The 16,101-nt window shown below is 38.7% G+C and overlaps 1 protein-coding gene across 1 annotated transcript in view; it reads left to right on the forward strand.

Moving 5' to 3' along the window:
* Nucleotides 1-16,101, forward strand: part of LOC126456962 (diacylglycerol kinase eta-like) — a 537,414-nt gene that overhangs the window by 311,782 nt on the left and 209,531 nt on the right. Inside the window, exon 11 of the mRNA XM_050092898.1 lies at nt 13,704-13,863. Coding sequence (XP_049948855.1) covers nt 13,704-13,863 — 160 coding nt within the window. The remainder of the gene's footprint in view (nt 1-13,703; nt 13,864-16,101) is intronic.

Genomic DNA, 16,101 nt, shown 5'->3' on the forward strand with positions numbered 1-16,101 from the left:
AACTTTGTTTGCATGAATATTATACATCATGTCCTTGGAGGTCAAAATATAACAAACTTCATACATAAAATGGATTCTAACCTAACCTAACCTCCTCGATCCCATCAAAAACTGACAAATGAGATCGGATGCATAGTGATCAAGCTGTCGCCCGGTGTTATCGGGCAACCTTTGGCAACGGCATCTGATGACCGTTGTTGGTGCCACTGTGAATGCAGCCTAAGCTGTCATCTGTGCCAAAATCACAAAAATCAGTTGGTGGCCATATGTGCATCTGTGCTTGCCCATCATCTGTTGGCTTGTGAACAACACTGACCATTCCTCCTGTATCATTACTGGTGATGAGAAACGGTGTCTTTATGCAATTGTAAGGAAAAGAAAGGAATGACTGAGCCCAAACAATGCAGCAACTCCCCATGCAAAGACCTGCAGTCATCCATAAACGATAATGTTATGCATCTAGTACAACAGCAACGGCGTGGTGTACCGCAAATTGCTTCCCCAATGTCTAGCCATCGCTGCTGATATCTATTGTCAACAACTGAGACATCTTACAGCTGCAATCCTAGACCAGGAAGACTGCTTAAAGTGATGCACTCCACAATAACACTTGCCTGCATTCCACTAGATTGACAAAAAACACTACACAGTATTTGGGTGGGGAAGTCATTCCGCATCCACCTTATTCATCTTATCTTGTGCCCTCAGATAGTCATCTTTTCCTTTCCTGATGAAAATGCACTCTGAACATGGTTCAACGAGTTCTTCTCCTCAAAACCATGTGGTTTCTACAGTCGGAGAATTGAAAAGTTAACCCAGCATTGGTAGTCTTGTTCACACTGAAGGAGAATATATTGTTGATGATTAAAGTCTCTGTTGCATGTAAACTTATGGAAGAATGCTACAAACTTCTGCACCAACCCAGTAATGTTGCATACACAATGAAGACGGTAGTGAGTTCCAGAGCCCTATCTGATGCACCAACCACTGCTTGTGTAGATAATCAGCAACATTACTGACAGAATGTGTCTGTGCATTGCGCGTATGTTGAACACAAGGTAGCATTACATCTACATCTATAATCTGCAAACCACTGTGATGTGCATGGCAGAGGGTACATCCCATTGTAACAGTTATTAGGCTTTCTTCCTGTTCCATTCATATATGGGGCATGGGAAAAATGATTGATTGGATGCCTCTGTGCATGCAGTAATTATTCTAATCTTATCCTCAAGATCCCTGTATGAGCAATATGTAGGCAGTTGTGGTATATCCCTAGAGTAATCATTGAAATTCAGTTCTTGAAACTTTGTTAACAGACTTTGTCAGGATAGTTTACGTCTGTCTTCAAGAGTCTGCCATTTCAGTTCCTTCAGTATCTCTGTGACTCTCCCATGGATTAAACAAACCTGTGACCATTCGTGCTACTCTTCTCTGTACACGTTCAATATCCCCTGTTAATACTATCTGGTATGGGTCCCACATACTTCAGCAGTATTCTAGGATGGGTCACACGAATGATTTGTAAGCAATCTCTTTTGTAGACTGTTTGCACTTCCCCAGTATTCTAGCAATAAAACAAAGCCTATCATGTACTTCACCCATGCCTCAGCTTATGTGATCATTCCATTTCACATCCCTACAAAGTGTTACACACAGGTATTTGTATGAGTTGGCCAATTCCAACAATGACTCATTGATATTATAGGGTACTACATTTTTTTGTTTTGTGAAGTGAACAATTTTACATTTCTGAACATTTAGAGCACGTTGCCAACTTCTGCACCATGCTGAAATCTTATCTAGATCTGTCTGAATATTTATGCAACTTCTCTCAGGTAGTACTTCATTATAGATAACTCCATCATCTGCAAAAAGCCTGATTTTACAATTAATATTGTCTGCAAGGTCATTAATATACAACATGAACAGCAAGGGTCCCAACAAACTTCCCTGCGGCACACCCGAATATACTTCAACATATGATAATGTCGTTATCAGGAGAAAGAAACCTGGGGTTCTACGGATCAGAGCGTGGAATGTCAGATCCCTTAATCGGGCAGGTAGGTTAGAAAATTTAAAAAGGGAGTAGGTTTAATAATGAATATAAAAATAGGAGTGTGGGTGAGCTACTACCAACAACATAGTGAACGCATTATTGTGGCCAAGATAGGCACAAAGCCCATGCCTACTACAGTAGTACAAGTTTATATGCCAACTAGCTCTGCAGATGATGAAGAAATTGATGAAATGTATGATGAGATAAAAGAAATTATTCAGGTAGTGAAGGGAGACGAAAATTTAATAGTCATGGGTGACTGGAATTCAAGGGTAGGAAAAGGGAGAGAAGGAAACATAGTGGGTGAATATGGATTGGGGGAGAGAAATGAAAGAGGAAGCCGTCTGGTACAATTTTGCAAGGAGCATAACTTAATCATAGTTCTGCCTGGACATATATATATATAACACACACACACACACACACACACACACAGGGCTATTACAAATGATTGAAGCGATTTCATAAATTCACTGTAGCTCCGTTCATTGACATATGATCGTGACACACTACAGATACGTAGAAAAACTCATAAAGTTTTGTTTGGCTGAAGCCGCACTTCAGGTTTCTGCCGCCAGAGCGCTCGAGAGTGCAGTGAGACAAAATGGCGACAGGAGCCGAGAAAGCGTATGTCGTGCTTGAAATGCACTCACATCAGTCAGTCATAACAGTGCAACGGCACTTCAGGACGAAGTTCAACAAAGATCCACCAACTGCTAACTCCATTCGGCGATGGTAAGCGCAGTTTAAAGCTTCTGGATGCCTCTGTAAGGGGAAATCAATGGGTCGGCCTGCAGTGAGTGAAGAAATGGTTGAACGCGTGCGGGCAAGTTTCACGCGTAGCCTGTGGAAGTCGACGAATAAAGCAAGCAGGGAGCTAAACGTACCACAGCCGACGGTTTGGAAAATCTTACGGAAAAGGCTAAAGCAGAAGTCTTACCATTTACAATTGCTACAAGCCCTGACACCCGATGACAAAGTCAAACGCTTTGAATTTTCGGCGCTGTTGCAACAGCTCATGGAAGAGGATGCATTCAGTGCGAAACTTGTTTTCAGTGATGAAGCAACAATTTTTCTTAATGGTGAAGTGAACAGACACAATGTCCGAATCTGGGCGGTAGAGAATCCTCACGCATTCGTGCAGCAAATTCGCAATTCACCAAAAGTTAACGTGTTTTGTGCAATCTCACGGTTTAAAGTTTACGGCCCCTTTTTCTTCTGTGAAAAAAACGTTACAGGACATGTGTATCTGGACGTGCTTGAAAATTGGCTCATGCCACAACTGGAGACCGAGAGCGCCGACTTCATCTTTCAACAGGAAGGTGCTCCACCGCACTTCCATCATCATGTTTGGCGTTTCTTAAACAGGAGATTGGAAAACCGATGGATCGGTCGTGGTGGAGATCATGATCAGCAATTCATGTCATGGCCTCCACGCTTTCGCGACTTAACCCCATGCGATTTCTTTCTGTGGGGTTATGTGAAAGATTCAGTGTTTAAACCTCCTCTACCAAGAAACGTGCCAGAACTGCGAGCTCGCATCAACGATGCTTTCGAACTCATTGATGGGGACATGCTGCGCTGAGTGTGGGAGGAACTTGATTATCGGCTTGATGTCTGCCGAATCACTAAAGGGGCACATATCGAACATTTGTGAATGCGTAAAAAAACTTTTTGAGTTTTTGTATGTATGTGCAAAGCATTGTGAAAATATCTCAAATAATAAAGTTATTGTAGAGCTGTGAAATCGCTTCAATCATTTGTAATAACCCTGTATATATTTTGTAGGCTCTAATGCTCGTGAAAGGAAAAGGATCAAAATAGTGGCAATGGAAGCAATGACGATCATAGCAAAAATGAAGTGTCATGATCAACACCTAAAGTTGACACTGAGCAGCAATCAGATTCAACAACAATACCAGTAACTGTGTAGTCCCTGTCCATAATTCTCAGTCAGCATCCCAAGTAGCTTGTATGTTCAAAGATGGTTCAGAAATTGCCATTGAAAGTGACTGCAATCAAAATAGCTGGGTCATTATATTGGGCCATTTACTCAGATAGAGTGAAAAAGAAGAAGGAGCTCTTACTAAATCCTTGGACCTCTTCAAGGAATTCTGACTCTGAAAGGGATGCAAGCCATTTGTAAAGAAAATTTAATCGCACATGGTTAGAAAATTATGCACTGTAGCTAGTATATTCCAAGTTACTAGAAGAAGCGCTATACAAGCACTGTGTTTGTTTCCTCCTGTCACTGGCACTGTTAGAGGCATCTTGGGATTATTTGTGATTATACCATTCACAAAATTCAAGAGTATGCATGAAGACTGTCAGAAACATGTCAAAACCCAGCCTCAGTTAACAGCATTAGCTGCAACAAAAACTTCTCTTGGACAAGTACCTGTAGATGTCTGACTGCATAATGCACATCAAAAAGTGATTGATAAAACCAGGCAGATATTGTCATCAATTCTTTCTTTTACAGTTTTTTGTGGTGCACATGATATGCCTCTTATAGGAAAACATGCATATGAAGGTGTTTTACCAGATTTAAGAATTGATTCTGGTGACAACAAGTTAAGGAATCATCTGGAAAATTGTCACCACAGTGCTGTTTACAAATCACTGAAAATGCAAAATGAATTGATAAATTTGTTTGGCATTGTTATTAGGAGAATATAGCCACTGACATAAAAAAGCAATGTTTTATGCAGTCTTGGCTGATGAAACAGTAGACATAGCTGGGAAGGGACAGTTATAAGTAGGCATGTGATTCTATGATGAAAGCAAAGTGAAAATCCAGGAAGAACTTGTAGGTTCTGTAGAGCTACATTCACAAAATACCTCATCAGTCACTGAAGTAATTGATAGTTTCCTGATCATAATAATCTTCCAGCAGAAGATTGTGTAGTATTTGGCTTCAACACCCATTCAGTAATGGTAGGCAGAGAGAGCAGTGTGCAAGCCATTTTAGGAAAGAAGTATTATTGAGCCTCATACATTCATTGTTCAAGTCACAATCTCAACCTTGTGGTGAATGATGCAAATACAGTGCTAGAAATTAGTAAGACTGTTGCCACTATAGAAGACACTATAAACATTTTTAGAGAATCGACTACACAGTAGAAATGTGCTCCCAATTTATCACAAATGTGTGGGACGAGATGGTATGAAAAATATAAATCTATCAGACTATTTTCTCAACATTTCCCAGAGGTTGTGAGAGTTCTAGAAACATTGTCCACAGAGGGAAATTATGCAATGAGAAAATCTGAATATCAGTTGGATTCAGCCATTAAAAAACTAGTATTCCTTTTTGCTTTACAAACAGTAGCCAAATACTCAGCAGTTTGGAACCAGTGGCTAACGTCCTGCAATCTAAGGAAGGAATCCTTGACATTCTTAGTAATGACTGAAAGGAAACAAGACAGAACAACTAGTGAATTACTTGGAAAGCAGAAACCACTGCAGAGGAACTGGAAATAGAAACTGCTGTTCCACACTTTGCTTGTAAGCAAAAATTCAGAAGCATTCCACCGTTGGAAAGTGACAGCAAATACTGGTAGATGTTCGCTGGTAATACCATACATCAAATCACTTCATGTTGGTGTTAGTATTTGATTTTACCCCAAAGATACTCCAGTTTTTGCTCTAAATAATAAGCTACATCCTTTGAATATTGGAAAAACTAGTACAACAGAATTTCATAAAAATGTAGAACTGTTTTAATAAAATTATGGTTTGGATGACATTGCCAGGGGACTGGGCCTGTGGTACAATTTATGGATGAAAAAGAATATATCTAAAGCTAAATTAAAGGGCATAGAAGTCATTGCCTGTTTAATGAGACCAATATCTTCTTCTCTAGCATGAGAAAAGCACTACAAATTTTAGCACTATTCCGTGCACAATGGTGACTGTGTAGCAATCCTTCACTAAGCTTTGAAGAGTAAAGACATGGCTTACATGCATTATAGGAGATGAAGGGCTTACTGGATTATGCCTGATGAGCATACATGGAAATTACATGAAAGAAAACTGCGAGCTGTTAGAAAAGAAAGTAATTGACAAATTTGCGGGAAATCCAAGAAAATTAACACTAAATTAAAAAATTGCATTTTGTGGAAGTGCATTCTCATGTTTAAAATGTTTATTAAAAGTATTTTTCACTTTTTTCTGTTTTACATATGAATAAATGCTGCCTGTTATTCCTGCTCCCTGCTCCTTGAGACTAATATGACCTGCAGTCCAGCAGGTACACTGGGGTGAAAGGTTGTGTTGGGTAGAGTGAGCAAATGGAGAAAACAGGTGGGAGGGAGAGTTAGGGAACTTTGGCTTACAACTTGGAGGGGGGTAGCAGGTGTACAAGATAGGAGTGTGGGACAGAGAAGCAACAGGTGTATGGGATAGGGATACCGCACACAGGCACTTCAGCCAATTAGTTCATACAGAATATGGTGCCATGGACATAGGGAGTGGATTGTGAGGGTGTGACAGAGACTATGGAGAAGAGAGTGTGGGTGCATGGGGTTAGCTGAGAGTGAAGTAAGGGAGATTAGGGAGTGAAGGATGGTTGCAAGTATAATTCCCATCCATGTAGTTCAGAAAAGCTGGTGCTGGGGTGAAGGCACGGGTTGTGAAGCAACCAGTGAAATGGAGGATGTAGTGCTCTACAACCTGTTCTGCTGCTGGATGCTCAACTCTGCTCTTGGCCATAGTTTTGTGGTGGTCAGTCATTTTGGTAGGCAGTTGGTTGGTGGTCATGACCACATAAATTGCTGTGCAGTGATTGCAGCATAGATGGTATATGATGTGGCTGGCCCTAACTCTGATGGGACAGGATTGGCCTGTGACGGGACTGGAGTAGGATGTGCTGGGTGGCTGAATAGGATAAGCTTTGCATCATGTCTTCCACAGGGATATGACCCATATGGTAAGAGACTGGAGGTTGGGTGAGCAGTGGAATACGACTTTAGGGGGATAGGAAGGATTGTGGGTAGAATGTGACTCATTTCTTGGCCTAATGATAGATAGCCAAAGCTGTAATGAAGGATATTATTTAGTTTTCCAGTCTGGGATGACATTGTGTGAGGTTGGGGGGGGGGGGGGGGGGGATCCCCCTTTGTAGCTGGTTCTTGAGGGTGACGGGGGGATTAGGTGTTGGATGTGGGAGATGTTGACATATAGGGAGGTGGCAGCACCAGTGGCAGGAAGAGATCTAAGTGATAATTGGGTGGGGATAATTTAAATTCATGAAGGAAGTGGTTCATATCATTAAATAAGAAGCTAGGCTATGGGTAGTTGGTTGGAGTTGTTGGCAGAAAACAGCAGAGATTCTTTCAGTGGGAGCACAGTAACCAGCTGCAATGGAGTCTCTAGAATTGTTGGGTTTATGAATTTTGATAAACTTGTAGAAGATGGATGTGCAGGCATTTATTAGAGTGATGACGAAGGTTGATTTTGGGTTTGTTTAGATTCTGGGTTTTGTGGGATATTGGAGGGAAGCTTGGGGAATGTGGCAGATGGAAAGGGTCTACAAGGCAAGGACTAGATGCTATGAGGAGTTGATGATGTTGTTCGCTGGGAACATGATAGATGTTGATGAGTAGTGTTACTCCAAGGTGGGAATAGGATGTCAATAAATTGAATAACTCTTGGAGGGGTGCTCCTCCAGTTATTGGGAGATATGTTACAGTGCTGAAGGTCTCACTGAGGCCTTCTTGAACCACTGCTATATCCCAAACTTAGCCTACAAACGGATTTCCTGCACCATATCTTCTATTCTGGTAACTGCATTCCATTTTCAGTTGTGAATTTCATAACAAATATAACAATCTCATAAATATATACACAAGCAACTAGGACAAAACCAATTTTCTAAATAATTATTTACTCCTTACATTATCCTTAAAATTCTTTTTTGCATCTGAGAAATCTTCTTGTCTCATGCTGTATTGCCCAGAATATAATACAATATTGTAACAAAGGAAAGTCGATGTTGGAATATCAACAATTATGAAAAGGCTTGATTGCTACCCACAGTAAAGGTGACAGATTGAGCTGCAGACAGGCAAAATGTAGACTGTTACACACTGAGCATTTTTCCATAGCCTTCTTCAGAAAAGAAAGGAAAACACAAAAAGTCACACAAATGTTGTGTGTGTGTGAATGAGATGTACTTGTGCCACCTTGTGTAATAGCTTTAGATGTGCACATTCACACAATAAGGCTCACTTCATGCACACCTGCTTGTGTGACTGTTTGTGAGTTTGTTTTTTTCTTTTCTGAAGAAGGCTTTGGGCAAAAATTCAGTGTGTAACAGTCTTTTCATTGACCCGTCCACAGTTGAGTGTGACATCTTTATGGTGAATAACATTGTACTCTGTTCATAAATTGTTGATATTCCAACCTGGACATTCATTTGTGTGATTAATAACTTTAATGAAAATAATCAGTTATTGAAAATATAATTGCATAAATGAAAAATGTACTCATCAAGTGGCAGCAGGAGAAAACACTTATAAAAGGCTTTGTGGGCTAGTGGCTCCTTTTTATGGCAGAAGAGTTGAAGGGAAAGGAAGAGGTATGAAGGAAAAGGACAAGCAAGGTTCAGAAAATTTCAGAAAACTGGGAGATTTATGGAAAAGTCACCCCGAATCCTGAGTCAGAGGAGACTTACTGAACATTTGGTAAGTCTCACCTGTCCCATAACTCTGCCCATTTCCTGAACCTTGCTAGTCCTTTTCCTTCATCCTTCTTCCTTTCCTTCCAACCCTGCTGTTAGAAGCAGGATCCACTGGCTCCGAGAGCTTGCACATTTCCGTAACTTAAATAAGTTGGTAATTTATCTGGGTATAAACGTGCAGCCAACTACTTTTTGGATTTTTTATATGATTTATTGTACCGTTAACTAGTTTTCAAACAACTGCAGGCTCATCATCAGATGGAGGCATTATAGAAACTTGGTACTCTGAAAAGTCACCAATTTAAATCACAGTTGCAGTGCATCATCCATAATGCATATACTGATAAGAACTTGTTTTTCTCCTGCTGCCACTTGGAGAATAGATTACATTAGATTAATAGCTTTAGATGTTATTTTTATGTTTTGAAATACCGATCAAATTCACCAGTCGCCTTATGAGTTTTTGAGATCTCATAGTGTCTCTGTTGTTATGCACAAGAATTATTAATACTAACATTATCAGAGATTTCTGCCACTGCATTTTAAATGTTTGTTTTATTACGTGGAATTGTTGCATTAAAGTGATGTGTAAATGTTTCTAGGAAACAATAACATTTTTCACATGTGTCTTCTCTTCTCTACACTTCATCCCATGCTTCCCTCTTCAGTAGCTTAAAAGATTGCACGTCTGATGGTTGAAATCCCTGTCTTTTCTTGCTCTAATAACCCTATGTGGTGGTTGATTTTTGTTTGTAGAACAATGAACTGAATATAATGATCATTGCACCCTGTAATGATATGTTATATTCTTCTTTGTATGTATTTATGTCTCTCTGATCAATGGTAGTGCTTGATAATTTGACAGCTATGGTTGAGGAATTTATAGTTGTATGCAGTTGTACGTTACACACAAGGCATTCAATCTTTGTTGATCATCAGAGTGCTTGTTGAAGTTAAGATTCAAATCTCCGCTGGTTATAACGGTCATTAAGTCTTCTGATGCACTGAAAGCATTTTCCAGCTTGCTGAAGAAATTGCTGATATTTTCATGTGCACTTCTGTAAAACAAATAGTAATATCTATTTTATAATGTGATAAGTTTAATCGCAGGTACTTAAAGACATGCTCTGTAACTATAGTTTCAGTGAATTGTAGAGGTCAGTGTTCAACACCTCTCCTAACAAATACACATTCGTTCATGAGCACAGAGCAGAGTGGCTGAGTGGTAAGGTGCTGGGCTATTATTCAGAATGATAGTGGTTCAAATCCCCTTCTGTTCATCGAGATTTATGTTTTCTGTGACTTATCTAAATCATTTAAGACAAACACTGGATGGTGCCTTTGAAAGGAAGTGGCTGATTTCCTTCCCCAGCCTTCACGAACCCAGTCTTTATAGACCCTCACCTTCTTCCGTTTTCTTTCGTCCATGAGCAGAGGTGTTTCTGCAGACATATGGTGACAAATTAAAACCACAAAGCCTTCTGAGTGCTAGTGTTTTTTTATATTTATTATTATTATTATTATTAACCAATGCTCACTGGAGTAGGTCAGTATTTTAGTTTCATTTATCTTGCCTGGTAAAGATTGGAAATTTTGATAAACTGGCCTGAAATTTGACATACTGGTTGGAGCAGGTATATTTTTATTCACCACCAAAAGTCCTCACTTCTTAATCGTAAATGGATCAGCCATTTTCATTTTGGTGTTATCTTCTCTTTTGTATTTGAATAGGTGGTGATTTTAATTGAGCTTTTGTATCTGGAATTTCTATGTTTATGGTTATTTATGAGTTTCCATTAAAAACATTTGACACCACAAATGATAACTCCATTCATAAAGTTTTGGAGACACTGTGGAATTGTTTGGGCGTAACACATTTGGGGTTACCTGTGGACTTGACTTCCTAGATAGATGCAAGATCATTGTGTGCTGGGTTTCAGCTGAATAATAATTTTTGATGTGATTCTTCTCCTTGTGGTGATTTCCTTTCTGCTGTTGCGACTGGATTATTCAACACTGCCACGTGATTTTCTCCTATTGCAAATGATTTCAAGTTTTTATTTTGAGCAGTTTCTTTCAGTGTGACTGGTGTCTTCTCAGACATATGTTTCTGTTATGATTATGTTTGCAAGGGATTTTTCCCCTGAAGTGATTCCTGTGTATTCTGTATCCTGTAGAATGGTTTCTTTCTTAGACATAAACATCAACAAATTTTACATTCTGTAAGGCTTTAAATATTCATTGGAGCATGCAATTTCTGAAAGCAATTTTAAAATCAAACTAGAAAATCCAGGATGGAATGTAACAATATTATGCTACTCACCATATAGCAAAGATGCAGATTTGCGCATAGGCACAACAAAAAGACTGTCCCAGAATAATCTTTGGGCCAACAACTAGTAGTGGCTTTAGCTGCCAAAGACTGGGTCATGTGTGTGTGTGTGTGTGTGTGTGTGTGTTGTCTATTTTTGACAAAGGCCTTGTTGGCCAAAAGCTTATTTGGTGACAGTCTTTTTTTTTGTGCCTATTTGCGACTCAGCATCTCCATTATATCTCAAAAAATAAAAAAAATGGAAACCTGAAGTTTTCCATTATAACTTCAATGAATATTTTTCTTTAGAGTACACTATGGCGCATGTGATTCATGTTGTACTGTTTGAAGACATTTTGGGCCCCAGTCTCAGTGCTGGATGTCCCTGCAGTATTTTTCTGTTATTCGCCCATTCATCTTGAGACAAACATGTTCACAGCCAATATCCTATTTATAGGTTTTGCCTGTCCCTTTTCCTAGAAGCTGTAGGTCAGTAATTTTCAAGCAATTGTTTCTGGCAAATGGCGTGAAAGTGATACAGTGAACCTTGCAAATGTAATATTTAAAGTAGCACATATTGTAAACATAATGTGGTTATAATTCATGTTCCAGTTTCAAAATGCTATGGGAAACCACTGCTTAGAATGGTGTCCAATTTGAGTAGAATATTGCCAAAGAAGGGGGAAACATTGTGGAAACAAAGAAATTTAACGAAAATTTTCCACCTAAATGGTGCTGTAAGCATCATAACGTAAATGGGTTCACCTACAAATGGCAGATGAATTGCAATGAGATGCCTATAGTGCAAGTTGCACATTAAGCTAAATGTACTGTCCATGTGCGTGACTGCACAAGTTTGGCCGGTCATATGGATTTCGGTTTTCTGTGATTTCCCTCAATCACTTAGGGTAAATGCTGGGATGGTATCCTTGAAAGGGCACGGCCGACTTCCTTCCCTATCCCTCAAGGCCAAAAACCTCATAAAAAGCAACAATGACATTGGTTTTTAATTGTCCTGAAGCCAAAAATCAGATGAAAAAGAACAACAAAATCGGTTTTTAATTGTTGTGGAACTGATGCAAGACATGTTTACTCAGTATGCTGTCTACCATTTTCACCCATAGGTTGGAATCAAGAAACAGCATGTTCCACAAAAGGGGTCACATTCAGAATGTGTTGTGCAATGTGTGCCTTCAACTCAGCAACTTTTGTAATTGGGGCACTGAACAATATCTTTCATACCACCCCATAGCCGAAAGTCACACAGATTAAGATCAGGCTGTAGGTAAATGACTGCCTATAATTCTAGCATTTCCAAAATGCATCTGCAGCAGCTGCTTCACTGGCTGTGAAATGTGTGGAGGAGTGCCATCTTGCATAAAAATGATCCTACCCGTACATTAACACTGTTGAAGGGCTGGAATGACATTGGTATTTGCCAGTGATGGTACAGGTAACAGAACCCATAGGACTCACTTTAAAAATATATATATATATATAAGAAAGGCCATACAATAAATGACGCCGTCGAACCGTACCATACAGTTACCTTTGCAGAAATTCAAGAACAAACGTTTGTCTTACTGGCAGATCACCATAAAGCAACTCATGAACATGATAATTTAATGTGGATAGTAAAGCAGGATGTTTTGTAGAATTTTATACACCATGCTGACAGGCATGTCCAAAGATCAGGCAATTCCCCATGTCCTGCATGTTACCATACCACCACTCGACTTTTCCTGCAATGATGTAGTCACACCGTGTAATGACTTTGGGTCAATTATCTTCCTCCATCTTCCACACTGCACTTCAAAAGAACCTGTATTTTTTAATTTCATAATCATTTCCTCAAGACCCTTGGCAGACATTGGATCAATGCCTCTTTTCAACTTCTGCAGAGCTACTGCTGCACAGTCACCATACTTGTAAAAAGAGCTTTACCAGCAGCACTTTATCCTGAATTGCAATAGTCATGCTGAGCAGGTCAATTGCAAACTGAGGAACAGCTGTGTATTTTGTATATTCTGCCGCTTACCGTGCCATCTAGTGGTAAAATTTTCAAACCATATATACACATAGGTATGCCTATATACCTGTAGAAGGATTTTGATTTCAGGCACACAGTTTCATCCACTAACTACAGCCTCCATCATTGCCTGGAACATGCCATTCCAGAGGTTCAAAATTGCTCTGCCTGATATTCCTGGGGCATAGGTGTTGCAGACCCCAAACTCTATAAAAGGTCATTTTTTGTGGGAACTGGCACTGTACCTATAACTGGCTACTGTGAAACTTGTCAAAACATTGTTTTGACATACTGTTACTTGACTGATAACCAAAAATGGTTTCACCAGTGAAATTTGCAAGGGAAGCTAATATTCTCATAAATTTCTTCATGTTAGCACCCAAACTTTTTGCCACTCCATCTACATTTGAATGGTTCCATTTTCAGTTTTCTTTGCCTGTGATAGCAGCTGAATTTTAAAATGAAATAAATAATAGTGTTCTTCTTTAGTGATTTTAAAAATCCAAGTTTTCTTTGCCTGTGATTGCAGCTGAATTTTAAAAAGAAATAAATAATAGTATTCTTTTTTAGTGATTTTAAAAATTCAAGATCTTATCCTTAACCTAGGTTATTTTATTTTCAGGATCTTGTGTGAGACTGTGAAGGATTTTACAATGCGAGCAGCTGAAATCAGTTTAGGTCAAGGTGATGATCAGTTTGGTGGAAAATGCAAAGTTCTTAATGAGAAGCTTGATTTGCTATTGGCTACACTACATGATGAAGAGAAGATTGCAAAGCCTGAGGTATAGTGCATAATGAATATTTATTATCATGAGCGCACAAACAAACACAGGAATGCAGTGATTAAGTGAGAGTTTGAAATGAGCATAATATGTTGAAGAAATGGAAGTGGATGTTTCTGATTTCTTGTGACAATGAAAAGAACAGATTAACTCAGAACCAAGAACCAATACAATTTATCAGTGAAGAACCTCTTCAGCCAATAATTATCAAAGTAAAATAAAGCAGTCATATACTTGAATGTTGGTCTGAACACCATAATGCTCTAGTAGCCTTTGTATAGTTGGGAATGGCTTGCTCTTTGCCATCTTGTAACCTCCTACTGGTTCATTTAGCCTGTTATATGAGAATGTACAGTTGAATGTAGAATTTTAACCATAGTAATATTTGATCTTTTTACATAGGCAATGCGTGTTGTTGAGCAAATCAAAGAGCCTTAATTCTCTATTCTGCCACCTTTTGAGAATCAGCTCTAACAATTTAAAGTCTGAGATAGTTTTGTTAAAAAACTGTGTTTGTGTGCCCATGTGTCAGAATTAAGTATTGCTTTCAAATACTGTGAGCATAGGACCCATTTACCTCTGCTGTGAATTTTTTATTTCTATATTTGTCAGTTCTATGAAACTTTTTATAGTTCTCTTTATGTAAAAGTTTGAAAGTAATGTTAAAATATTGAATTAATTTGTAATAGGTTTAATTTTTATTGTGTTTTATAGCTGAGAATGTTCAGTTCAGATGCTTTCTTTTAATGGTAATTTTCTTCAGTATGTAAGAGAATCTTATGTGCTAGAGACACACTGGAATAATAAGCTAGTTTATTAATACTATTTTGGTGTATTGTTTGATCATGAGCTGCAGATATAAAAACATGTTACAATTACTGATTTCACAGTTGTAAACCAATGAGCAGCTGAATTAGGGGCATCTACATAGTAGCATGTTAACAACTCTGTCTGATTTGATGATGGTGACAACATGTTATGGCTTCGATTCCATTAGACACAAGCACACTCATGTCACTGTGGAGCCTTCCTCAGATCATTATGTCACAGTTTACAAGAAATAGGTTGGTGCTTTGTCCTGCTGAAGGTGCAGCTAACCTGTGGTATACTGAAGGCAATAAAACAGATTCACATTATCAAACTGTAGGCTTATGTAGCCTATCATTAGCTGGTGACAGATAATGGTAGGCTTATTGGCACCACCATTTCATCCCATTTACATATGCCCCACATGAGAATACCTCCAGAACTTGCTTGAATGGTGCCCTGCTGAAAAAAGAACTACATCATCTCATGTGATTTTTTGTACTCAGTATTCTGCCATTAGTTTGTACCAACATATACCATGAATAACCAGTCAAGGTAACCTTTTGTCCACATTTTGAGCATCTGGTGGCCATGTTGTTCCTTTGGCCACATTAATTTGAATGCCCTTTGAGATAGGGTTTCTGTGCCCTATAGGGACGAGTTGGTTCACAATAGTACGCTGTGTCACTGGTTGATGTTGTCCAGCATTGAAATGGCGAGAGATTTGCTCCACTGTGGAACTTCTATCTGTTGCTACAATCTATGATAATTGACAGTGGCTTCTGTCTTTCAAATGTTGTTTTTTATTTATTCATTTATTTACCCATCATCAAGCATTGTAAATACTGTTGATTTTATCATTGTTTGTACAAAATAAGGAGTGTCATTGTGATACATACACATATGTACAGTGCATATCTGTATTATAAGGCATCTGTGTTAGTAATGTGTTAATGTAAATGAGCTGTATGCAACATAAGTAATGCTACAGCTGGACAATACACACAGTAAGGATAAAATGGTGCAGTAAACTACTAGAAAACCACCACAAAGGAAACATTAATAATTGGAGGCATACCATATTTAATAGAAAGATCACTTTCGCTAAATGTTTTAAATTTTTTTATATTCTATAATGCCTTTTGGTTGAGCCATCTTTGTGTAGTGTTCCCAAAGACATTCAGTGATGCATTGTTAATCATTTACCTGAGATATGTGTTGTGGTTGTATATAGACTGTTCCTGTTTGTGATTCTGTAGGTTTTCCTTGGTAGCAACAAACAACTAAGTGTTTGATTGAATAGTGGAAACTCTAGTTTGGAATACAAGCAATATTAGGAAATGAATACATTGCTACTCATCGTAACAATGACTCTTCGAATTGCAGACAGACACAACAAAATAGTGTTACGCATTATAGCTTTTGGCCAAA

Source organism: Schistocerca serialis, chromosome 2 (assembly GCF_023864345.2).
Source record: "Schistocerca serialis cubense isolate TAMUIC-IGC-003099 chromosome 2, iqSchSeri2.2, whole genome shotgun sequence".
Taxonomy (NCBI): Eukaryota; Metazoa; Arthropoda; class Insecta; order Orthoptera; family Acrididae; genus Schistocerca; species Schistocerca serialis.